Source organism: Heliangelus exortis, chromosome 8, assembly GCF_036169615.1.
Source record: "Heliangelus exortis chromosome 8, bHelExo1.hap1, whole genome shotgun sequence".
Classification (NCBI taxonomy): Eukaryota; Metazoa; Chordata; class Aves; order Apodiformes; family Trochilidae; genus Heliangelus; species Heliangelus exortis.
Window position 1 is genome coordinate 676,988 of NC_092429.1, and position 25,948 is coordinate 702,935.

Sequence of the window (25,948 nt, forward strand, 5' to 3'; positions counted from 1 at the left end):
AGCTCTGTCCCCTGGGACACACAGGCAGTTTTAAGCTCTCTTCTGGTAAGACCCTCTTGGTATATTTAAAAAAACCTTTCAGTGGTTCTTCTGGGTCCTGCCCATTCCACCCTTTATGCCAGGAGACATCAAAGTCCAGCCTGGTGACTCGGGTAATGACAGCTTCTGGGCCATCCTTTGCTGATGAGCAAGCATGGATAACAACTTTTCCTTTAGATTACAGCAGGGAAAGAGCTGGAGCACAAAGGAGGGATTATGTGACAAGAGCTCTCTGTGTTACACTGGGGCTCTTTCAAGTTGTGTGTGTGTGGGGTTTAACTTTTTTTGTTTTGTTCTGCAAACTGTGAGATTCTCTCTCCTTGCAGATCTCTCAAATCCCACTGAAGTCCTCATAAAAACTTCAGTTAAATCTGAATCAAGCTGCACTGCCCCATGAATGATTAAAAACAACTCCACCCTATCAAACGATGCCAAACACTGAACATTTCTCTCCCTCTTTATGTTCTGTGCATCTGCTCCTTCTAAATTACCAACAAGTCTTGTATGTAAATGCAGGGAGTGCTCCATCTGTCTTCATCCAGGTTTCAGTCACTCCTGCAGAAAGGGTGAGCACGATGCCCATGGCCAAAGGCAGCTATGGGGCTGCTCCTCACCTGGAGTCCTCTCCCAGCCCTGTTGGGTGTTGTCAGGTCCCTGCCCAGGTTGTTCTTCATACCCTTAATGCCTGTGTGGGGCAGGATTTGTTCTATCAAACAGCACAAGGCCCTCTGCAAAAAGTTAGGGTGAGAAGGAGCATCCCCCCCTGAGCTGCTTCCATCCAGGTCTGAAGAGGCTGCAGAGGGTGTGATGTGGCTCTGTTTGTGTCACAGCAGGAGGAGCCCAACGTGGGGTGGGTGCTGGAGGTGGCCCCCGGCTGCTGTCACCTGCACCACGAGCTGCTCCAGGGGAGGGTTTGTATTCCTGGGCTGGAGCAGCTCCTTTATCAGGAATAAAAATACCCCTGCAGAGCTTCCTTCTTGGGAATGAGGTCAGAATTATGTTGGAAAAGGGGTGGATGAATCAGATGAAGCAGTAAGGTAGCACCTGATGGACAACGAGCCAACTGCTGGTGCCCTGCCAGCCCTTCCTTACCCTGCTCCCTCCAGGGCTCTTGTTTGCTCCACTGATTTTATGAAGTTTATTCCCCTTCTTCCCTGTCACTCAAACACTTGTAAAACACATTGTGAAGAATTTCTGTCTGCTAGACTATTATTTTTAAGTATTATTTTGTGTTGCTGCTGTATTTTATGCTTTTTTTTCTTCCTCCCACATAACCATTACTTGTAGATTTTCAGCTTTCCTCTCAGGTTTTATATTCCAAAACACCACCTGCCCAGCAGGCAGGGGCTGTGCTGGGCTGGTACATCCCAACCCATCAGGTGCAGCTGGGGGAGAGGCAGGATTTGTTTGGGAAATTCAGTGAATTACACACAGGGAAGGCTGTGAACCCACTCGGGTTTTGATGGGCAGTGTGAGGTGTTCACACCACTGCTTAATTCATCACTGGTTAAAGGTTTCTGGTTTCTAAAGGCAAAGCCTGACTGGGAAAGGGAAAGCAGAAGGGAGATGTTGGGTTACATCCAGAAATGCAGGAGCTGAGCTGCATTCTGACTGAGACCTCGGGTGCCTGCATGTAGAATTTATGTGTGTGTGTCCCCATCAAGATCCCACTGAATTCAGGGTGTTTTGTTTTGTTTTGTTTTCAATAAATCATCAAGAAAAGAGGGGAAAACCCAAGCTCATTAGTTGTTTAGCCCAGTGGTTGCTGAAGGCTCATCTCCAGTGTTGCCACGCACTGAAGAAGTTTCTGATGTGAAGAGGTGGTTATTAAACCACCTCTTTAATTTGGGAATAGGTAGGGTTGCTGCTCTGAATAAGTTAGAAAAATGAAACACACCAGGCTGTTGGAAGAGCATCTTAATTATATAAAGTACAAGTAATACCGATGGCTTCTAAAGATGAGTTGCTGTATTGGTAAAACCCTTTGTGTGGGGGTGGATTAATATATAAAAATACATTTTAATATTGCTGGTGTCTGTTTTTCTGAGGCAGAAAACAGATCTCAGAAAACCTGTTCTCTTACCTGAAAGTCTTTATCTTTACACACTGGAGAGCAATTTTGCTAACAAAGAGCTACGTGAGGATGCCAAATTAAAGTCTGATGAAAACTGGGGAAATAAAAGACTTTTTTGACATTTACAATTAATGCTGCAAAAATGTTAGCTTAATCAGACAATATGGGTAATCACAGAGGTGAAATTGGAAGTTGCCAGCCCTGAATGCTAGTGTAAAAGTTAATAAATTCAGCTCCACAATCATTATGCACATGCTAGTTATAATAATTTACTATCCATACCAAATCTTTATAAGCATTGTAATTAAATATAAAATGCACATTAGAATTATAATGAGTAATTAGGGCAACATAACTAATATGCATAAAAGTCCCGAAGCTCATTAAAATGTTAAAAGATGAAACCTGTTGTAGCTGGAGGTTTTTGTGTGCTCGGTCTCTGGTTTGAGCAGCCAGGGAGCAGCAGTGACAGTGACAGTCTCTGGGCAGCAGCCCCTGCTCCCAGCAGTGCTGCTCTGATGGATGGAACACCAGTGGGAAAACTCGGGTATTCCTGCATGGAATTCCTGCCTCAGGCCCCCCGGGCTGCTGGGATGGGAGGAGCAGGGAGCAGCAGGGTGGCAGAGGGAGGGATTGGGGTCCCACCCTTCTCCCTGACACACCAGGGAGAGCTCAGCACCAGCACTGGAGGTTGTTTGAGGTTCTGCTCCATCCTGAGAGCTCCTGCAGGTCCCCGGGGCTGGCACAGCCCTCACCTCAATCCTGATGAGGGTGTGTGGGGCCTCCTCTGGCACCCTCAGTGAGGAGCACAGGAGCTGCAGTGACCACCAGGACCCCAGCTCCTGATGGTGCCAAGTGGGGCAGAGGGTCCCTGCTGGGCAAGAGGGATGGTTTCAGGCTGAGAGAGGGGACATTTAAACTAGATTCTGGACAAAAGTTTTTTAGTGAGGCTGCTGAGCCCCTGAGTGCCCAGGTTGCCCCCAGAAGCTGTGGCTGCCCCATCCCTGGCAGTGTTGAAGGTTGGATGGGGCTTGGAGCACCCTGGGCTGGGGGAGGGGTCCCTGACCATGGCAGGGGGGGCACTGGAGGAGCTTTAAGGTCCTTTCTGACCCAAACCATTTGATGCTTCTGTGACTCCCATGGAATGAACCAAAACCCAGGACACCCAACCCTGGCATGCTGCATCCTGTTGGGTTCTGTCCTCCTCGATCAGCACCTCCCCATCACATCCCTCTGGTGGGGATACATGCAAATGTTTTCTGTGGGGATGATAAATGTGAATTTTGGGTCAGGAGCAGCTTTACCTCCTGAGCCACATCGTGCAGGGACAGACATGAGCTGAGCAAACCCCCAGCTGAGCCCGGGAGCACCCACTGGAAAGAGCCTTTCCCAGCAAAGCACTTCCTATGTCTTTCAGAAACTGATATTAAGTAAGTTGCAGTAATTTATTTTCAAGTCAGAAATGAAGCATTTACTTTAAGTGCTGTGCTCCACAGGGATGTGCCATGGGAGAGGATTGAGCAAGGATCCAACGTGAGGCAGAGGAGGCAGTGCTGCTGGCATAGGGATAATCACGGGGTGGGGTCCTCTTTTATGTAACTGTTATTTAGGAGGTATAAAAAAAAGGACAAATACACTTAAAATTACTAGTCTGACACCAGGTTTTCTTTTTTAGCATCACTGCTACATTTTCCTGCAGCATCTTCTGGTTTTTCTATGAGATCCCCCACTGTGGGGGCTCCCTGTGCTATCACCCCCCTTCCTCTGTCAGGAGAAAAGGTTTCACTCTGCACCTTTGAGCCCAGTTGTTACTTTTTGCTCCCTTGTGTAGTGGCAGTGGCTGTTGTTATTGTTGTTGTTATTATTATTGTTATTTACACCAAAGCATCCCAAAGCCCCTGCAACCCTTCTGGGACCCCTTCCCACCTCCCCTGGGGAGGGCAGAGCCTGGTGGGGGTTGTGGAGGGGCTGCTGGAGCCTTGCCTTTCCCATGCCTCCCTCCAGCCTCTCATTCTTCTGTGCTGAATCTTTAACCAAAACTTCTTTTTTTTTTTTTTTCCTCCCAGCTGTAATTACTTTATTTAAAATGTATTGCAGCTGTTCTCTCTTTTTACCTTTTTATACTTTCATCAGGCCTCCGAGCCTGTGTCCATCTGTAGTTATCCCTTGCTGAGTTTCTTGCCTGCTCAGGACTTTTGCATCTCTCTGATCCATCAGCAGGGCAGGACTGCATCACTAATGACACCAAATGATTTTCTGTAATAGCCTAAGTCCTTGTTATTAAACTCCTGAATGGAAACGTTTTCCTAGATGGGCAGCATTTATCCCATATTTATCCTGGCCATTGATTCCTCAGCAGCCCTGCAGGGGGGATGTGCAGGATTTACCTGTTGTGAGGGGGCAGTAATGCTGGGGGGGCTCCAGGCCTTGCAGGGAGCCTGCCAGGGGGGTTGGAGGACACCTGATTGCCTTTGGGATTGAGCAGAACTGAAATTATAGAACCCGAGAGTGGTTTGGGCTGAACCTCCTCCAGTGTCCCCCTTCCATGGTCAGGGACACCTCCCCCAGCCCAGGGTGCTCCAAGCCCCATCCAACCTTCAGCACTGCCAGGGATGGGGCAGCCACAGCTTCTGGGGGCAACCTGGGCACCCAGGGGCTCAGCACCCTCACAGCACAGAATTTCTCCCTCCCATCTCCTCTCCATCTCCCCTCTTGCAGCTGCAAACCCTTCCCCCTCATCCCATCCCTCCAGGCCCTTGTGGTCAGTGCTGGGATATGCAGAGTCCTAGTGTGGGGGAAGGAAACATTGTCCCATCTGCTCCAGGATTTTTCCAAATTCTTGGGGTGCTGTGTGGGAGGCAAACTGATGTTATTTTCTATACCTTCATTCTACCCCTCCCAAATCTCTCCTCAGCAGCCCCAGCCTGGGGGGAGGTTGTTATCCTCCATCCTCTCCTCTCCTGGGAGCTTTGGCCATCCTAGCACCGCCCTGCTGTTGGGAAGTGCTTCACCAAAAGCCAACATTTATCAGGGAATTGGGATGGCAGAGCTGAAGTGAGCCTGGTGAGCTTTCCTCTGCCCAGCTGGGGTGTGTGTGTGTAGAGCAGTACAGAGTTCTGGGGGCTGTGACCTCAAAATGCTTTAAAGAGAAGAGCCCCACAGCTCCAGCAGCACAGGGCTGCAGCCTGACTGATCAGTTTAAAATGTCTCCTCCCAAACCAGTCTTTGCTGACTAGGTGGAAAAACCTTTTTTAAAAAGATAAGAAATAGTGGAGGTGCAAGGAGCCCACGTGTTTGTCTCCTCCCTTCCCAAGCCAGCCCTGGGCAGCAGCAGGGATTTGGGGCTGTAATTGCAGCTGGAGCTGCTCAGTCTTCCACACCAATGGGAACAGGAGGGCCCGGGGGATTTTCGGCTCAGCACATTACTAATCCCAGGCCCAGAAATGTTCCTTTGTGTCTCTTTTTGTACTAAAAACAAGAAAATAACCTGACAATGAAAAATCGAAGAGAAAGGTGACCCTAGGCTGCCTGCAGTGTGGGTTTGCCTCTCAGCATGAGCTGGGGATTTCCTACAGCAGAGAGTATTGATTTTTGTTCTTAACAAACAGAAGCTGAAAGGGAGACCTAAGAAAACTTCCTTTTCAGAAGGTTTTTTTTAGTATTTTCTAAACAAAACTCTGCCTCACCAGGCAGCAAAGCCCGGGATTGTGATCTGTAGCTGGGATCCAGCCAGCATCCCCTTCCCAGCTGCACTGGGAGCACAGTGCCTGGGGCTTCTGCCTGAAAAGGCATCATATGAATCATCAGATTATTCAGTAGCTGCACAATTAGCAGAAGTATTAATATCCACGGGCTTTGCTGTGCTCTGAGCTCTGGGCTTTGCTGGTGCCCCTGGGTGCTGTTGGAGCAGAGGGCAAATGGAACTGGTTCCGGCTCTTCATGTGCTCAGGCTCATTCAAAGCCACTTTTTAAAAGTCTTGGCTGCACACCCTGCTGTGTCCCTGGGGGTGACTCTTGCTTTGCCCCTCTTATTTTCATGGAGTAACACAAAGTTTTGCCTGTGCAGTGGTGCCAACTGGGTGTGTGTTTGTTACCCACTTGTAACCTTCATGTTCCTGGTTGAAAGTTAATGAAGCTGTGGTTTGGATTGATGTGATGATGGGGCAGAGGGATGGTGATGCCAGCTGTGGGATGCTGCTGTCTGTCTGTCTGTCTGTCTGTCTGTCTGTCTGTCTGTCTGTTTGTCTGTCTGTTTGTCTGAGTCAGGGCAGGAGGTGAGGGAGGAGCAGTTCTGGGGCAATCCCATGGGAGGTGAAGCATCTCTTGACATGGTGGCAGGATGGTGGAAGGAGCATTTCACCTGCACAGAACCACCTTAAAGCAACAGCTGGAAGACTGCTTGGGGAAATAATAAACAGATTTGTATTTAGAAGTTCTGTGTTTGGGCTTTTATAGCATTTTTATGATGCACATAAATTACTGTTTAAGAACGGAAAACGTAGAAGGAATTCCAGGAGAAGGCAGTGGTTGTTCAACCATCCCTCTGATGAGCTCTTCCCAGGGGAATTTGTTGTGGTTTATTTTCAGTTTACAGTTGCCTTTTGCTGGCAAGTGGAAGAACTGACAATGGCTTTTTATCTGTATTGGTGTCTGCAGTTCTATGGTGAAAATGCTTATTGCTATTTACAATGTTTATTTTTATGAAAATCACTGAAACCACTGGATACCCAGTGTAATACTGGCCCAGCTGTTATGGAGTGCTTATGTCTGGCTGGTAATTATGAAGGTAAGTTTGTTCTTTTCATGTGCAAAGCAAGATCCCAAAGGCCATCTGAGCCTGTGGCTTCATGAGGCACTGGCAGAAGACACAGTGCAGGTGAGGTGCTGGCTGGGTTCCCTTTGTCCCCTGCCATCCCCCTCCTCCCCGGGGGATCTCCTGGTGGGACCCATGGCCTCTCAGCCAGCTGGAATTTTACCAGTTCCCAGGTTTCAAACGCATCTTGTAGAGCCCTTACACCCAGAGTCACACACGCTGAGCAGCTGAGTTGGCAGATAGGCTTTTTTGAATATGGGTTTGGTGCTTCTTCACGTCTCAGACCAGCAGACACCCAAACCATGTGTGTGTCAGGCTGCTGCTGGGAGCATCCTCACAGTGCTGGAAGGAGCCGTGGCTGAACAGGACTCAGGCTGGAAACCCTGCAGCAGGCTGAGGGCCCCGAGGAGAAGCGGCGTTGAACGATCTGCCTGTCCAGATGCCAATGTCCACTTTACAATTCTTTTTTTTCAGTTGCCCCCACAATTCAGGAACTTAAATCCAGCGGTGTGATGCTTGGAGGGAACGGACTGATACGGTGCGAAGGTGCAGGAGTTCCTGCCCCGGTCTTTGAGTGGTACAAAGGAGAGAGGAAGTAAGTACAGAAGCATGGAAACCATTTTGGTTGGAAAAGACCTTTAAGACCACTGAGTCCAACCATCAACCCAACTCTGCTGAGGCCAGTGCTAAACCTTGGGCTCCCCTTGGGCTGCTGTCCTGCTGTGGGGGACGGTGGGAGAGAGACCTGAGAAGCCCAGCAGGCAGCCAGGAATGAATGCTGAGCTTTAGCTTGTGGCTTCTGGGAGGTATGGGCTGCCCACAGCCCTCTGGCATGGCTTTGGGGGGAGTTTCTCAGTCTTCTCATGGTGGTAGGTTCTGTGGTCAAAGTTGAGGCACCATCAGGCTGTGTGTGAGAGCCATCATTCCCATAATGAGCCTAACATTTAAATGTGCTTTAGTAATTACAGCCTTTGCAGTGTAATAGCCAGAAAGGCACTAAAAAGTCTACTAAAAGGGATGCTTGGTGGGTTTTTTTAAAGTCCATTTACATAGGTTTCCTGCTGAGGGTTTTGGGGCTGGGAAGGTTGGTTCATGACATTCAGTCAAGCCTCAGTCTGTGGGGATTTTCACCCATCTGGGGAACAGTGGTCTGGACCACAGGTTTATATCCCACAGGCTCCAGCAGAGCTGCTGCACCCCAAAACCCACCCCTGTGGTTTGCTCTGCTTGCAGCCAGCAGCACGTTCAGGCCAGCAGGGGTAACAGGCACCTCTGAGTCATCTTCATTTTAAAAAGCTGCTCCTTGAGCAGGCAGACATTCTTCTTTTTGGATAGGCAATGTAGTTTTGCAGCTTTAGCATATCTAAGAGCTCGGTTCTGTGCAGTGGATGTTCCCACATAGTGTGTCCATACACACCTTCCAGCCTCTGGAATTTCCTGGCTCCCAACTGCTGGGTTTCTCAGCTCGAACATCCCATTAAACCTGGGAGCTGACACAAGAATATTAATGACCATTTTTCACAGAGAGCCATCTGGCAGCTCATTCCTCCCTGGCCAGCTGCTCCCCTTTAGGAGCATTAGCTGCTCATCTTCCTTCCAGAGCTTTCAGAGCCCTCATAACTACTGCCCTTTGACCATGCCCTAAAGCATTCTCCCAAACAATCTAATCGATCTTGACTATATATAACAGCAATTTTTTTTCTTTTTTTTTTTCATTCTGTTGGCAAAATCCATCAGCATCCTATTTCCAAAGATGCACATGATGTTGTACACGTGTCTGGGGGCAGCTGCAGCAGAAATATGTTTTATGTAGAAAGTGTCGTGGCGCAGGTTTTAGCACTCAGGCTTCAATTAGCCACTTCCAGTGCAATAATCACTTTTCTATTCATAACATTGACCAATTCCTTTCCTCCTGAGTGCATCCAGGGCCACAGCAGCAGCCAGAAAGGCTAAGCAGAGCATTTCAGGACACTGAAGTTGTGCCTTTGGTGTTCTGGTTCAGTTGGTGTCCCCCGTGGCTTGCTCTAATCAGCTGGAAGTGTCCTGCCCTGTGGTGTTACTGCTCAAATATTACATCAAATTCAACAGTCCCTCCTTTTCTGTTAAGCTGCTATTGCCAAATGTGTGAGACAGATGACTGCAAAGGTGCTGGGGGTCTCAGATCCTCCCCCCCCTTGCAGGGAAGAGGCAAAGACACACACCTGGGTGTTTCCTGCAGGATGTCCCATTCCCTCTGGCTGATGGAAAGCCAGCACAGAACGAGCCCTGGACACTCAGTCCCTGTTTTAATGCCAAACTGCAACCAGTGGGCTCCCAGGGGTGTTCAGAGTGGAATCTGCAGGAATCCTGCAGGATCCTGCTCCAAGACTACATGTACATACAGGGAGTGCACACCCTGCTGTACCCTCTGCTGATAGAACAGAGATCATCCCTTTTGTTGCTTAGTCTTGGATTGGGACTTCTTTTAAAATAATGAATCTGGACAAGTCATTGCATAAGGGACAGGGTTCTGGGGCAGGCTGAGCAGGTTCCAGGCCATTCTGCACCTTGTCTGTCCAAAGAACATCCTTGTACCCCTGGGGGGCTGTGCAGAGCCAGGGCTGAGGGTACCCTGAGCTGGGAGAGGACTGGAAATTTGGAGGAAAAGTTAGTAAAAGCATCTTAAAATGACAAAATGTGTGGCTTGTAAAGCTGCTCAGTGGTTCCCTGTGGAGAGGAGGGGGCTGGGCTGGGCTGGGCTGGGCTGCTTCTGACTTGTGCCATAGGTTATGTAGAAATTAGATCTCAGGCCTGAAACAGCCACAGGGATGAATCCCACAAAAGTCACCTTTCTAAAAATATTCATCCTCGACAAAGCAAACAAGACTTAGGTTTTGAAATAACAAAGGCCATTATCATGGCTTAATATATGATAATAGCATGGAGATATTCAAACCTGACAGCAAAGGGAGGAAGCCCTGGGGCTGGCAGTGGTGCAGGAGCTGCTTGGGCTGTGCAGGCATCATCTCTGGAATCAAAAGGAGCTGAGTGCCCCGTGGCAGAGGTACAGGGCAGGGAGGTGAGGGGGGCTGCAGGCAGCTCAACATGTCCTGCCAGCCTCAGGGGTGACACCCAGAGAGGTGACCAAGGCAGGGCTGGGCTGAGCCACCCAGAGCAGCTCAGGGCACTGGGTCACCCCACAACATCTGCTTTGTGCAGCTGCAGATGGAACCCTCAGCACTGCAGAGTTTGTGCCAAGCAGCGCTGACTCTGGGGTCCCCTGCCAACGTGGCTTTTGGTGTGCACAGCTCTCCCTGCCATTTACACCATTTCCAGTTCTAACCACCCCACCCCCCCAGAGTCTGCCCCAACCAGGCATTTCTATCCCATTTTTAATGTTTCTCACCAAATTGTGTGTGCCCATGGGATGCACCACGGTCCCTCTCAAGGATGGGCTGTAGAGAGCAGAGCCCCTTACAGCACCAGGGGCTGTGCAGGGAAAGGAAACCCCCATTCCTGCTGAAATGGGGAGAAAGGCACTGGTGTAAGCAGGAGAAGCAGTCAGCCCACAGCTGCACAAGTGCAATTAATGACAGGCTTCCAGTCTTAAATGCAGGCTGAAAAATTGCATTCATTCCCATGACAGATGATTATATCTTTCAACATAGCCAACAAAAATCATATATTTAATCCAGAACTCTGCTCTTTAAGTGAAGCCAAAGGAATGAGGAGTAATCAGCTAGTATTTAATGACATGGTTCCCACCTCACTGCTTGGCCAGCCGTGGTGTACCTGCTGTGAGCCTGGCTGGTTACCCCAGCAGAGCAGTGGGAGCCCCAGCAGAGCTGCCCAGGGCTGAGGAGTCAGGGCTGGGGAGCTCAGAGCAGGGTTTGGCTCTGCCCTGCCCTTCATTCCCTGCTTGCTGCCCAGGTTGGTGCTGCTGGGGCACCCCTGCCCTCACTGCTGAGCTCTTACCCAGAGAGGTTTGGAAGGGAAACAGGGCACAATCCTGCCTACCTACCACAGCTCTGGCTGCCTCATCCTCCTTGCCACCAGCTGGAGGGCTGATGGGACACCCCAGAGTCTGGGGAAAAAACCCCACTCTCTGCCAGGCTTACCCAGGTGCTGTTCTGCCCCAGTGCTACCCAGTGGGGCTGGAGAAAAATAATTGGAGAAAAAAGAAGAAGAAAAAAAAGGAAACTATTGCTTGTGGTAGATGAGTTACGGACATTTTCTTTTTGCTTTCTAGACTGATCAATGGTCAACAAGGAATTACTATTAAAAATTATAGTACAAGATCCCTTCTTACTGTTACCAATGTGACAGAAGAGCACTTTGGCAACTATACTTGTGTCGCTGCCAACAAGCTAGGGACGACCAATGCCAGCCTGCCTCTCAACCGTAAGTAACGTGGACATGTGGCAAATGTTCCTGGGGTTTGTTTCCACGTACATGGATTCAAAAGCCAAAACAAAAAAAGCAAACAAAAAAGGAAATCAGTTTTCTTTTTCCCCCCTGGTTTCTTACACAAGGCGTATAAATACCGGTGCGTTCCTCAGCTCATGGCTGATCACTCCAGGCTGCAGAGGGTTTGTGGTCTGAGAGTGGAGACACTTTTCTGGGGGGGCTATCAGTGACTTCTGAATCTTAAAAAAAACCCTACAGGCAAACCTGCTGTGGGGTGAGAGGCAGCATGCAGCTCTGTGTGGGGGTCCTGGGCCTCTGGGCACGGCAGTCGTGGGGGCTCGAGGTCAAATCTGTTGGAAAAGACAATAGGATTGTAATGGGCAAAGCAAAGCGTGGAGATCTGTAGCACAGAGGTTACCTAAACCAGGTCTCAAATACCCTGCTTGGAAGCTATTTACCTAAACCAGGTCTCAAATATCCTGCTTGGAAGCTATTTTTATCAGTGAATTTGTAGTATTTCATGTTGCTGAATATCCGACCATCTGTCAGTGGCATCTGAAGGTGTTTGTGGTTGAACTTTGATGCTGATCTGTTCAAATAGTGATAAAACTGAAAGATAAACTTAGAATGTATCCTACACACTTTTCTCTACATAAAGATATTCTTATTGAGTGGAAATGCAGATCTGCTGTTGCTGAAATCCTGGGGTTATTGCCTTCCAGCCAGGAAACTTCCTTCTGCACGTACTTCCTACACGATACGTGTTGTCAGGATGTTCTCAGTTACTGCAGCAGAGATGGAATAAGCAGAAAACAGCAAGGAGCCATAGCTGACATTATATTTAATATCTGAGAGATAATTAACCAAGTAGAAACAATGCTGCACTTCAAACAAAAAAATGCCAGAAGTGAACAGAAAGGAATATTCTTGCAGAAGGAGGTAGTAATTGGGGGTATTTGCAATTTGGTGGAGGTTTTGTTTAATTCTGAACAGAGCAATCTCCTAGTTGCTGCCAGGATTTTATCAGTTTTTAATTGCTGAGGTACCATGTAACTACCCTTAAAACACATGTGGAGATGCAGATATTGAGAACATCCTATAAGTGTGGGTCTGATCCTGACCTCACAGAGTGGTTATGGAGAGATGTTAGTTCAGAGGTTGGACTGGAAGACCAAGATGCAATGACTCATTTTATACTACAATTTATTATTTTAATCTCGTCAAAACAAGGAGAGGTTTCTGAAAGGTGGTGATCTAGATTTCAGATGGAAATGAAGGTTACTTGGTATTTGGTGTAGGTTTTTTGTCTTACTCATAGTTTGCATTCGTGTAATCTAGAGAGAGCATCACTAAGGGAAAAAAATAATTAATTGCAGGATAGCAACTTACTAAGCGTGGGCTCCTTAGCCCTTCATTTCCTCTTCTGAAATACCTACATGCGTTTGGTTCTGTTGGTTCAGTGGGAGCAGTTACTGGTTGGTTGAAAGTCTGATACTCAATTATCAGGTTAAGTACAATTTTATCATCGTGTTGCTTGAGAAATATTGATGTCTTCTTCCACAGCATATTTTAAACCCCTGGGGGTGGTGGTGCAGTGCCAGGGGAGGCTGGAATAGCACCATTTGAGCAGCCCCTGGCCCTATAAAATGTTTACAGCAGAGTTAATAAATCTGTGTTTCCTTTCTTTGCACATCCCTGGATAAAATACAAATGGCTGTGGAGCTGTGCACAGCTGGGAGCCTTTCTCAGGGAGAGAGCAAATCACATTCCCCCTAACTGATGCCTGCCTCCTGACCCTCCAGGACACCAGAGGAAAGATTATTTCTTCTATTACCAAAAGGGCTCTGGCATTCTGTGGTCCATAACTGCAGCCCTGAGCTAACAGAAAGACACCAGGGTGTCTGACTCTGTGTGGCTGCAACAGGGACCCAGCAAAGGGGGTGACAGAGCAAGGGGCTGCACCTAGAGATGTCCCTGGGGTGGAGGGAGCAGAACTCCTCCTGGGAATGGCTGCTCCTCCAGGGCCAGAGGACCCAGGAGAAGCCCAGTGGCCAGCAGAAGGTCACCCAGAGCCCCATCTGTCCCTGGGACAGATGGCAAGGTACTTTGCATGAGACCCTCATGTCTGGGGAGTTATGAGCAGCCCAGATCCTGAGAACATAATGAAATTTATCACATCCCTAACTGAAGACTTGTTGGCCACGTCTGAGCTCCAGCTATTAATAATAAATTCAGCAGCTGTAAAATGGAAATCCTGAGCCTTTGGGGGGGGAATACAGAGAAGCAGTGTCTCCAGGAAATTAATAATGAATGGCAATTTGCTAATTATTCATGGCTAAGTCTTCTGTGCCATCCAAACACGCTGGGTTTGTGTGTTTGGTTGGGGATTTTTTGTGGGGAAGCCTGGGAAAGACATGATCCTCCCAGAGCAGGCAGGTGAGGAGTGGTGTTGGACAGTCCCATCCTGCCATCTATGGGCCCAGCTGCTCCGAGGTTTGAGCCTGTGCTGCCTCATCCCAGAATTTCTGGTACTTGAGGAGAACGTGGTGTTTTCCTGAAAATACAGGGTGGGTTTGCTTGATTTGCTTGTGACTGATTAGAGGCAGGGGACAAGGCATTACAGTGTGCCCAGAGGTGAGGAGCCAGTGGGGAACAGAACAGCCCCTGTTTCATTAAGCAGATTTTGCTTTTACCTTAGCACCATTCTAAGACAAAAGGCATCATTCTACAACCCAATCATGGCCATGATTATTAACCATTATTAACCATTATTAACCATGATCATTAACCACTGGCTCCAAGGTGGCTTTGTTCAAGGGTTTTTCTCAAGCAGCCAAAACCCAGATGGCTTCAGTGCTGCTCAAGCAGCCATGTCCTCAGGGGATGTCTGTGCTGTCTCTGTTCTCTCTGGCCAGGGGCTGTGCTTGGTACTGAATTTCTTCCTTTCTCTTCTCAAAGCTGAGCCATGGCAGAAGGTTTGTCCTCCCTGCTGTTGCTGAGGGTGAAGGTGGAGCTGTCCCTCCCTGCTCCCTGCACTGGGATGTGGGGGGAGATGTGGCCACCACAAGCCCTTGAGGAGCTGCTGGAGGGAGCTGCTGGGCCAGGCCTGGGGCTCAGCTCTGCTGCAGCACCTGCTCAGACAGGGTGTGGAAGCTCTGTGTTGGTAGTCAGCAGGTAGAGTTTATTATCCCTCTGGGAAACCATCACCCCACTAAGAGACTGCTCAGGGAGGCTTTAAGGTCCCTGCTACGTGCCTGCTCTCTTTTGGTCATCCCCCAAAGTCTGGGGTGGTGTAAGGCATCACTCACAGAGCATGAACACAACCACCAGGCCTTTGGTAGATCTGTGTCTTTGTTCTCAAGGAAAGGTAGTATTTTTATTTTCTAAAGAGCAACTTTGATACATTCCTGGGTATTTTTAGGAAGGCTTTAAATAATCCATCTGAAGAGAACTTGTCATCCAAGGGGAAGTATCTGTGTCCCTTCCCAACAGCTGCCAAAGAAATGTCTCCTTTCCCTGGCTGATCCGTGAGCCACAGGTGCTGGTGACGTTCAGGTGTACACAGCAATCTCAGAGATTTTGTCAGCAATTACTCAAACCCATAAATAATCATGAAGAGAGGCAGGGAAGGTCAGTAGTGACATTTGGGAGGAGGAGGAGCGTGGCAAGGTGTGGGGGGGATACGTGGTAGTGTTTTCTGTGCTAATTTAATTGCTGCAGCTAAGCAGGGCTACTTTATTGAATAAGCACCCAACTGTGAACTCCTGGTTAGTGCAACATGCCTGGGATCTTGTCTCAGACATTGCTACAGGCCAGGAACCACCAGACCGTGCCCTGGGTTTGTACGTGCTGATGGCACTGTCACTGTGTCACTGTGTCACTGTGTCACTGTGTCACTGTGTCACTGGGCCCTGCCTACAGAGCACTGAGGACACTGCTCTGCTGCTGGGGTTCATACATTGGCTTTCATGGCAGGAAAAAAAAAAAAATTCTTTCAAATATGTAAATGAACTCATTGTAAATGGTGTGTGCATGTTCCCCATGGCACTGGGTACAACTGGTGTAGCACTGCCTGTGTCTGCTGGCACAGGAACTGTGAGGACAGTCAGACCTTGGAATGGTCTCCTGGGGCAGTGGTGGATTCCCCACTGTGGGAAGTTTGAAGTCTCAGCTGGATGGGGTGCTGGGACACCTCATATAAACAATAATGTTAGAAGGGTTGGACCAGTTGGGCCTCGAGGTCCCTTCCAGCCTGACACTCTGTGGTTCTGTGGAAGCCCCAGAGGTGTGGAGGTTCCTGCAGAGGGGGGTGATGGCCTTGTGACAGGTTGTGACACACTTGGTGCACACAGGGCCAGGAATCTGCTTCATGTGGTCATTTCCTGCTGTGCCAAGGCAGGAAAACCAAAGGAACTCTTGGGCTGAAGGGGACTCCAGAGATCACCTCAGCCATGTGCCCAAGGACGGGCTGCTTGTAGCTGCTGGCAGCTGCTGGACCTGCTCCTCTCAGTCTCTGGTGGCCCATGGGGGTCAGGCAGTAGCCACTCTTCCTCCAGGAGCAGCTCCCTCCTTCCTGAACCCTGATGTTTCCTTGCAAACTGAAGCCTCTATTTCCACCCACCATGGTCACCACGGGATGAAGGGAGAAATGAGATCTGGGCAGAAGCAGGGAAGGGCAGTGCTGCAGTAAAATAATTGTCTCCAAGTCCATAAAAGCCTCTCCTGGAATGAGCAAAGGAAGGACCCAAAGTTCCTAACTTTTTGTACTGATAAATACAAGCGTTTGCACCACCAGGGTGGAGAGCAGAGGTGATGGGGTGGCCAGGCTTGCTCCTGGATGGGCACCTTCCACCTCCCAGCCCTCCCCCAGGATGAGCTTCTCCCAGAATAATGTTCTGCTGGTGCAGGTCTGGGCTGTGTGGCTTGGCCATGCTCACCTCCCTGGGCCTTGTCCCAGATGATGCCCCCAGGGCTGGTGCTGCTGCAGGGTCAGGAATTCAGCTCTCATGCAAAGCCTGGGTGGGTCACCAGCTGCTCCATCCTGCTGACAGGAGTGGGGTGGCAGTGGGTGTGGGGGAGTGACAGGTTGCTGCTCAATAGCTTTGCCTGACCTTCCATATTGGACATTTCTAGACAGAAATGTGTTCTCCAGGGAAATCCCCTTTGTGTCCACAGTTTTCAGCTGTTGTCCAATTACCCAGGAAAGGTTTTTACTGTTTTATTTCTCCAACACTGGCCTGCAAAGCACATCTAACAGATTTTCATAGTTCTGTTATGTCTCAGCCAGCAGGGCTGCTCTGCACCATAAAAAAACCCAAGAAAGGATACAGAGATATATACATACATATAAAAACTAAAATGATATTTCCTGTACTTATGAGGAGCCTATTCAAGGACTGCTGCAGCCAGCTGGAAAGATATTTACTGATTTAATAAGGTTCTGATCAAGCTGAAATTCTCCTGTAGCCATCACTGAGCTGGAACCAGGTAGGAAGAACCCAAGCCAGCCCATAACATTGCTTTCTCCTTGACATTTAGAAGAAAGTTTAAAAGCCTGAGAGTGTACCCGTGTATATTTGAGGGCTTGATGGTTTTTTGGGGTTTTTTTTTGTTTTCCAAACCCAACCCCAGTGGATCCTTATCAAATTGCCTTTTCTCAGGTTTTGGTACATGGTGTTTTTCTCCTCCAGTCGTGTGATCACAAGTGTAGCCAAGAGCATTCAGCCCCTGTTCCTGCTGCAGTGCAGGAGGCAGAGAGGCTGAAGCATGTCTACATCTTCATCCTGGGCAGCAGGTAATTAGGATGATTAAAACATTCAAGGTCAGCTGGTGGAACTTATTGGCAGCAGCTGCCCATGGGCAGGGCTCTCCTTGCTCTTGGCTTTTATAGGGGTAGAAAACCCTGAGGTCAAGAAACCTTTCAGAAACCTTGGAAAGCCAGGGAACACCAGAGGTAAGAAATGGGATGAAGACTGGATGTGCTGCAGTGTAATGGTATGAATGCTTTTCACAACTCACCCAGAACACAGCCTTCAGCCTTGGCCTCCACAGTTCTGCAGAGTGGGGGGGGAGGTCCATCAAGGGGTGCTAGGAAACAAAGGATGAAGAAATTCCCATGTCAAGAGATTAATGCTGATTTCTGCCTATCTTCTAAAGGCAAAGAGGCTTATTGAAATTCTGGTTGGCCTGAGAAGGTGCATTAGGAAGTTTTCTCATAAAACGAGCCCAGGAGAGCTTTCTCTTACACTAATCAGTGGCAATTTTAGAACTTAATACAAAGCACTTATTAAAATATTATTAAGATTAGAAGTTATTTTCATAACAAGTAACTGAGACCAGAACTCATGAGGTTTTAAGAAGGAATTAGCTATTGATCAAGGATATAAAGAATTTTCATGAAAATCAGAGAACAGATTTTTAAACCCAAGACTTCATTATCTAAACAGTTCAATACCTTAAGTATTTAGCAATATCCCCTTGGCACAGGTGTGTGGCAGCAGCCCCAGCCCTGAGCTGTCACCATGTCCCCAGGACAAGAGGATAGTCCAAAAGGTGTGTGAAGGCCATAATGGAGATGATTTACCACATAAATTCTAGGTTATTTAACAAAAGCAGTTGCTTGAAACCAAACACTTTATCTGAAAAGTGTCTGTGCTTCCCCAGTGCCAAGTGCTCTCTAACTCAGAGATTACTAAAATAAAAAATAAAGAGCTAGAGATGGTTTGCAAAGCTTCTATTTACATTTTCCTGCGAGCTCCTACATGTTCTGAAGCCTCTGCACAGTTTGTGAACAGAAGAAAATTAGGAGAGAAAAAAAAAAAAAAAAAAAAAAAGTCTTATTTTTCTGCAAGAAAACTAAGAATAGATGCAGAGATTACAAAGTGAGAGCTTTTCCAGGGAGCCTGCAGTACAAACACTCATTAACCTCACTGACTCACAGGAGTCACAGCCTGCTGAGGTGTTCAGTGAGCATCCAGAACAGGGAACTCAGCTCAGGTTATCCTTAACTCCACCTACAGGTTTCTCTGTCGAGGTTGTGACCGGGTTGTAAACACCAAACTGAGCACAGGAGTTTGCAAACCATTGGCAGGGGGTGCTCAGGGCTTGCTTGCAGTGTTGGACACACTTTTCAGCAATGTGTTTCAGCTGGGTTTTTCAGCAGTGTGCCTTGTTCCCAAGCAAATTGTCACAGGAAACAAAGCTGCTGCCTTGACTTGGAAACCTTCAAGCACCGACCACAGCCATCTGAATCCTGCTGGGGGCTGAGGAGCTCTCACTGCTCCAGACTTTCTCTCAGGCACTGGCCTGTAAAATGCATTCAGATTTTTCAACTAGGCAGTATTTAGATTTCACAGAAGTTATTCACAGGTGAAACACAAACCTGAGAACTTGATCATTTAAATTCTGATCACTCAGGTAAATCATTACCCTGAAAAATGTTTTTTCAGTTGCTGGGGATATGAGGATGTGTACAGCTTTTGTTTATTCACTCAAGAAAAGGTCCATCTGGCACCAGCCCCTTTCCTCCACTGCTGCTGTTGCTGAGCTTTCCTCGAGGAACCAAGGAAATGTCTGTCAGGCTGCAGAAATTCACTCTGGGGTAAGGATCTAACAACATTTTCTCTGAATCAAGAGACTCAAATGTTTTTTGAGTCTGTGATGTTACAGCTGAAGGTGGTTCTGGATCTTTCTTCACCTTCTTAATCCAGAGCTGAGTTTAAAAACTCGATTCCTGCCCATCTCAGAGCAGTATGCTGCATCCAGTAGGGCTGGTTCAGATGAATAATGTAATTAATGAGTAAGTGGCTGGCATTTTGAAGAAAAAACAGCAGAGCTGTGCTGCTGCTGCATTAGAAGGTGGCCTTGCCTTGTCTGGAGGACACGACATAGCTCAGGGCCATGGCTGAGTGGTGGCCTTGGCACTGCCAGGGTAGCATTTGGACTCGATGACCTTAAAGTTCTTTTCCAAGCCAAAGGATGTGATGATCCTCTGCCCTTGGCAGGGAGCTGATCCCAGCAGGTTAATGGTCAGTCATCTGATAGTGTGACTGCTTTGCTGACATCTTTGTTTCAGTACTTTGGCTGGGGCAGAGCTCTCCCAGTCTGACACACCTGGCTCCCTGGTGGGCAGCAGTAAGGGAATGCTCTGAGGCAGAGGTTGTGTATCTGGAACCATCAGGGGTGTGTGGCTGCCCTGTGCCCCAGCCAGCTCCTGGGGCTCAGCCTTTGCTGGCTCCCCAGGCAATAATGCTTCCCCTGCTCTGCCTCCTTCCCTTGGGACTTCTATGGCTTGGCCAGGCACTGGTAGCTCCTGTCCTACAAGATGAAAACCAGTTGTGCCTCTCCGTGACTCCTTTGTGAGGGGAATAATCCACGTAAAGATTCACCACTGTGTTCCTATTTTTCCCTCTGATTAGTAGCATTTTGTGCTTGCTTGCTCTTGGACAGTTTGAATTCACATCCAATCATGTGCCCCTCCCTCCACTCTGGATGGAGCCGTGCAGCCATGGCTCCTGTGTAATTAAGTCTCCTTTTACAGAAATTGTAGATGTTTTTGTGAATTCCATCACGGCGTTGGCACATCTCACTCTGTATTTTATAGAGGTTGGTAATGATTCATTTGATAGGCATTGTCTGCAGATTTCAGTTCATCAGGGATCAGAAGAACTATAATTACGTAGTAATTATTAAATAACTTATTCACAAATTGCTGTGCCAGGGAAAGCAAATACCAGAGCAGCTGAGCAGTGTCTGGGTCTCAGCATGTCTCATACCTATGAGGGCTGTGGAGAAGGGGAGGGTTACTCTAAGCACAGGGGTGATGCACAAAGCAGGCAAGAATGTCACCAAAATGAAAATGAGACTTTTCTTCTGCAAAGAGCTGTCTGTGCCAGGACTGCCAGAGCTGCAAGAATCAGACTTTCAGCTGGGAAAGCCTTGAGGAGGTGAAGCTGGAGGTGGGCAGGGCAAGTTCCACTGGTTCCATCTGGGCAGGGAGAGCATCCCAGTGAGCTGCGACCCAGAGTGTCTTGGACCCTGACTGCACAGGTACCAGCACCTGGCCTGGGGAGTCTGGAGAGAGAAGGCTCCAGGGAGACCTAGAGCACCTTCCAGGGGCTCCAGGAAAGCTGGGGAGGGGCTTTGGACAAGGGCCTGGAGGGATGGGATGAGGGGGAAGGGTTTCCAGCTGCAAGAGGGGAGATGGAGAGGAGATGGGAGGGAGAAATTCTGTGCTGTGAGGGTGCTGAGCCCCTGGGTGCCCAGGTTGCCCCCAGAAGCTGTGGCTGCCCCATCCCTGGCAGTGTTGAAGGTTGGATGGGGCTTGGAGCCCCCTGGGCTGGGGGAGGTGTCCCTGACCATGGCACAGGACACTTGCAGGGATGGGACAGCCACAGCTTCTCTTTGTCTATCCCTTGGTGTTCCCAGGAAGCTGAAGGATGACTGGGTGATGTTCTCCAGCCTCATGGGTGAGCAGCACACTGGCAGAGGGAGGCTTTGCCAGGAGATTCCCTGCACCCAAGCTCTGGTTTTTGGAGCTGGGCATCTGCACAAGTGTGAGAAAATTCACAGAGCTGTTTGTCACCATGAACCTGGCCAAAGTATTGTTTAAAAAGCATCAGCAGGTGCAGGCTCAGGGGCAGAGCAGTGCCTTGTGTCCCAGCTCTAATGTCTGTTTTGCCTTATTTACTTCCAGAAATACAGTGGCAGTTGTGCAGATTTAAAGAATGACCTCTGAGAACAAGAATATAATTATTGGGAGCCAGAGCAATGCTAATCATATGTTTCTGAACAGCAAAAACACCAGCAGATTTCTAGATCTACATTATTCATGAGCTTCTTACACACAGGAATGACAGAGCAGGCTGAAAGGATGGGGCTACTTTGGCACTTTTCCTACACTTTGTTATAGTCTCAAGAGCTGTAAGAATCAGCAAAGCATTGGTTTTCCTTGGAAAAAATCTGAAACAGGAAATCAGGGCTAAGGAGCAAACAGTTCATCCCCTGTAACACCCTAACTTCAACAGCTAAATGCAGCCACTGTATTTCCCCCAGCTCCTGGGATGTAAACACAATTAAAACGTGGCTGGGAGAGGGGAAGGCAGCAGTTTCTGTCTGCTGTGCCCTGCTCATTAGCAGCATCATTAGGCCCTTGGCAGGAGCAGGAGGTGTTGCTGGGTGCAGGGTGTCTGTGTCTGTCCTGGCTCTGTCTGCCTGTCCTGGCTGTGTCTGTGTCTGTCTCTGTCCCTGCTGCAGCCCGGGGGTGCAGAGCTGAGCTCTAGCCTTGGTTTAGGGCAGGCTGGGTTGATGAAGCATTTAGAGAAATGCTTTCAGAAAACTCAGGAAATGTTCTTCTTTCTCTGACGTCAACAGAGCTGCTCCTTTTCCTTTTCCATTTCTGTTTCATTTAAAACATGCCATTTATTTTAAGGTTGTTCAGGGTTTTTTTCCCAACAGTCTTCCTGGCTGGTTCCTACACCCTGACTGATGATCCCTGGGGGTTTGGGTGTTTTCTGACCTGTGCCAGTGTGGGTGGCAAACTGGTTGTGCTTTTCTTTATTTTTTATATTTAATTATACTCTGAGGTGTCTTGGAGCAGGACTCACAGCTCTTTCCTTTTGCCCTCAAATGAGCCCTTTTGGGGGATTCCTCAGAGTGCCCGAGTGCTGTGGGAGGTTGTCAGACTCTGCAAAAAAGTTTTTGTGGCATTTTGGGAACTGCAGCAGGTTTCCCTTGGCTGGGAACAGGGTGCTTTAAACATCTTTTTCTGCATTTGAAAGGGCCTCAGTTTCTCGGGGGGAAAAAACCAGCAAAAAACCCAAAACCAAACAAAAAAACCCAACTGTTGGAACCTTAGATTTTTGTTAGACTCGAAAAGCAAACTGGAACATGAATGGGGGTGTTTGCCAAAAGCCCTTTGCTCAGGATAAATGTATAAGTTTATTCACTGCCTCAGAGCAGAGGCACTGCTGTGAAAATGGGAGGGAAATGGTTGTGACAGTGGGGACAGAATCTGTGTACTCTTTCTGAGAAGAATATCAAATGTGTGACCTTTATTTTAAATATTATTTGGAATGTTTGCAATGGAAATAGGATTTTTGTTTCTAAGTGGTTCACACCCCTCACAGTCAAATTAATTTATTTTTTTTTTTCATACTATAAATGAGTTCATCCTACATAAAATATGATTCATGTTGTTGGTAGGTAGGTAGGTAGATAAATAGATAGATGAGCGAATTTTAGGGGACTCCAGAGTTTAAATAATGTGTCATCTTAATATCTTTCTTTGATTTTTCATAAGAAAATCACATTCCATTGGGATTTTTAGTAAGACTGAATTCCTCCCATCACTCTCCCAGGTGCCAGCTGAGAACACGAGTGGTGCTGGGGTCTGGCACTCCACAGACATGGATTTATTGAGTGCTCTTGAAACATAACATGCATTGCACTTTTACAAGAATACACTCAAAGGTGTCCTTTCTACAGGCTTCAGAATTTTGGAATAGTTACTAAAAAACTCCTGTTCTCAAGCAAACCCAAACTGGAGCAGGTGTGAAGCAGTGAGGATTGCTGAGGGATGGGGTGAATAAACTACCCAGCAATTTCAGATCTCAAGCTCAAGGTTAATAATTATTTTTTTTACTGTCTCCTAGACACAAAGCTATTAAATACTGATCATCTTGTAACAAAGGAACAAACCATTTAAATAAAATAAACCATTACTCAGCAATTAAGATTTAACAACTCAAATTGTAATTGCAGAGTATAAATGGTGAGTTAAAGACAGAGAATAAATCAAGGTCAGGTCTCTACCCAGTCAACTTCCACCTCCCATCCAAAGATTCACTATTAAATATGTTTTTCCACTTGCCATTTTGCTCAGACCCCCTCTGGCTTACCCAGGCTTAAAGCCCTTCATTTAAGAAAAGAAAATCGTTAATCTTGAACAAAGCTGATAAAGCCCAGGGGAGATTAGATTAAATGAGCCTGCTTACTTATCAAAGGTCATAAATAAAAGCAGTTACAAGGATAATTTTTTTAAACTAATGTGTTTATGTTTAATTGCCAATTGCATTTTGGACCAGTTGTTGATTCCTCCAACACTGTTTCATGTACAATATACTATTAATTCCTCCAATATTATTACAGCCAACATAAAATATTACTCATGTAGGCTGAAATGAAACAAGCTTTCTGTGTTCTCCTGCTGTAAAATGCTCTCCTTAGAATATATTTTCCTTAGATTCCTAGAATCTCCTTAGAATCTTTTTCTTTGACACATCCTCAGCAATTGCACAGAGAAGATGTTACTGATCTGGAGTAAGCACTGGGTAGGGTGGGGTAGGGTGCTGGTCAAGAGGCCTGAACCTTAAAAGGCAGTAAGGGAAAGGTGTGCCTGTACACACGTTAGAAAAAATTAAACTTTCTCTTTCATCAGCTCTTCCCAAAGTCTGCTGCTCAGCTGGAGCTGGAGCTGTTCTGGCCCATCTTCCCAGAGAAGTCTGGGGATCAAGTTTTCTATTCTACTTTAATGTTTGGGTTTTTTCCCCACAACCGCCCTTGAAAATCTGAGCAGTCCTGGTGTGGTAGGAGTGGGGTCCCAGGAAAATGAAGGAGAGATAAAGCCACTCTTCCCTGCACATCCCTGCCTCCCAGTCTTACTCAGAAGTCATTAATATATTTTAATTTTAATGAATCAGCCTGGTGTGCTCCTAAGGAAACCAGCTGGTTTTGTTTTCTCTCTGTAGACCTGAACAAGTTAATGAATAAAGATTTAGGAAGAGTTTTAGAACTCGAAAGTGGAATTATATCAGTTCCTTGATAATAATGTGTGTTAAAAAAAGAGAGGTTTTTGCAAGAATAATCCATGGTGTTACCACCTTTGCTTCCAGCCTCAGTGGTGCTGAGTGTGGGATTTGCTGCTACCTTAAGCACCCACAGTTCACTCCAGATGCCATGTTTGCAGAAGCAGCACAATCCCAGGGAACTCCCAGCTGGTTTGGGGATGGTATTTTGCCTTTTAATGAAAAATTGTACCCATTATGATAATTTACTCTCTTGTTGCAAAGAATGTTGTTCTGCAGCAAGAGGAACCTTTTGCTTTCTAGGCAGCCATAGCAACAAGAGGGATTGACTCCTGAACTCACAAGAAACAGATCCTGTTGTTTGAGGGGAGCCAGAAAAACAACTTTTGTCTTCATTGTGCAGTGAAGCAAAGGCAGTGGTTAGGCATGAGGAGCAGGATGCAGTTCCTCAGAACACAAAGATTTGGAAGGCATTAAAGCTGTGCCCTGGGGGGCTGCTCTACCCCAGCCCCTTCCCCAGGCAGGGAGCAGCAGCCAGGACCCTTCCTCTGCCTCTCTCCTGAGCAAATCGATCCAAACCCCACAGATACATCCCTATGGCTACAGCACTTTCCTAATCCGTGCCCGTGTAACAAAGCCTGGGGGGTTTATTTTAAAAATTCAGTCTTGTTGAAACCACTTCAGTCCTCCAGTCTGCACTGTGTGGTTATTTCCCTCCCTCTCTGCCATTTTGTTTAATGTCTGTGAAAGGCACCAGGAAAATACCCAGGCTGCAAGGCAGTCAGTCATGGGCTTCTTGATGTCACAGACTGCTCAAGAGGTCACCAGCCTTCATGGGCTTGAAATTTCAAATAACATGGTGAAGTTGGAGTAAAATCATTGAAAATCCATTTTATTTTAAAAGGTGGTTTGGATTTACCAGTGACGATGTTGTGTGTGTCAAGGTGACAAATAAATGTTTTTAAGACTGGAAACACTGATCTGTCATAGCAGAATTCCCAGTAATTTGGTAACTTCATAACTTTTTGTTTGGGTAAATATTTAGCTGCTATTTCACTAGGAATCATTATTTGCATCCCATTAACCTGAAAAAGTAATTGTAGGGGAAAAGTGCCAAATGGGATGCATGTGGTGAGCATGCTCAGCTCCTACCTGCACATCCATTGTTGTCACCCTGCTCATATTTTTTTCCATTAGTTTCTTGTTATAGTCAAGATATGGTCAATGGTCTTTTGAGCTTGGTAATTCTGTTAAATCTCTTTTATTAAGAGTATTGAATTGCTCCATTGAGATGGTCGCTTGCTTCTGTGCAAGATTGATTGGGGCCAGTATTTCATTTTGCATGGGACTATTCAAAGATAATAAAAAGGCACAGAATAATGAATTTTAAAGTCAAATTATAATGAAAAGCCACAGGTGATTTTTTCATTAGGCTGAATGCTGGAGAATTGTGCTCTTCTCCTAACTTTCCCTGTTGTTTGTATTGGTTGCCCCAGGTGAAGTAAACATCTTCAAGTTGCTTTTGATGTTTTTGATAAATGTTTTCTTCTAGAAAGACTTCAATAATTAGGAAGACACACGTTTCTAAATGCTTGCTAAAGCACAAGTCTGTTTCTTAAAACCATTCTTTGTTCAAAATCACTACCTTGACTTACTGTCATGCTGAGCAATTCCATCCCATGAAATGAGCAGAAAGCCCTTTTTCTGGGCAGGTTTCAGCAGCTGCCAGGAGAAACGTTTCTGAGCACTCCAAGGGTGCTTTGCAAAGCTGTGTCACACTGGGAGTGTGGTGGTGCCACTGCCCTGTCCTGGTGCCATGGGGAGAGGCAGGTC

General features: G+C 47.2%; 1 protein-coding gene and 1 long non-coding RNA gene across 5 annotated transcripts in view; both read left to right on the plus strand.

Annotated features, from left to right (window-relative positions):
• Positions 1-25,948, plus strand: part of LOC139798795 (uncharacterized) — a 211,944-nt gene that overhangs the window by 143,502 nt on the left and 42,494 nt on the right. The gene's annotated exons all lie outside the window — the stretch shown is intronic.
• The window catches only part of NEGR1 (neuronal growth regulator 1), a 172,694-nt gene that overhangs the window by 122,497 nt on the left and 24,249 nt on the right, over positions 1-25,948 (plus strand). For all 4 annotated transcript variants that reach the window (XM_071749834.1, XM_071749835.1, XM_071749836.1 and 1 more), the window contains exons 5-6: positions 7,401-7,521; positions 11,155-11,306. In XM_071749834.1, the coding sequence (XP_071605935.1) occupies positions 7,401-7,521; positions 11,155-11,306 (273 nt within the window). The remainder of the gene's footprint in view (positions 1-7,400; positions 7,522-11,154; positions 11,307-25,948) is intronic.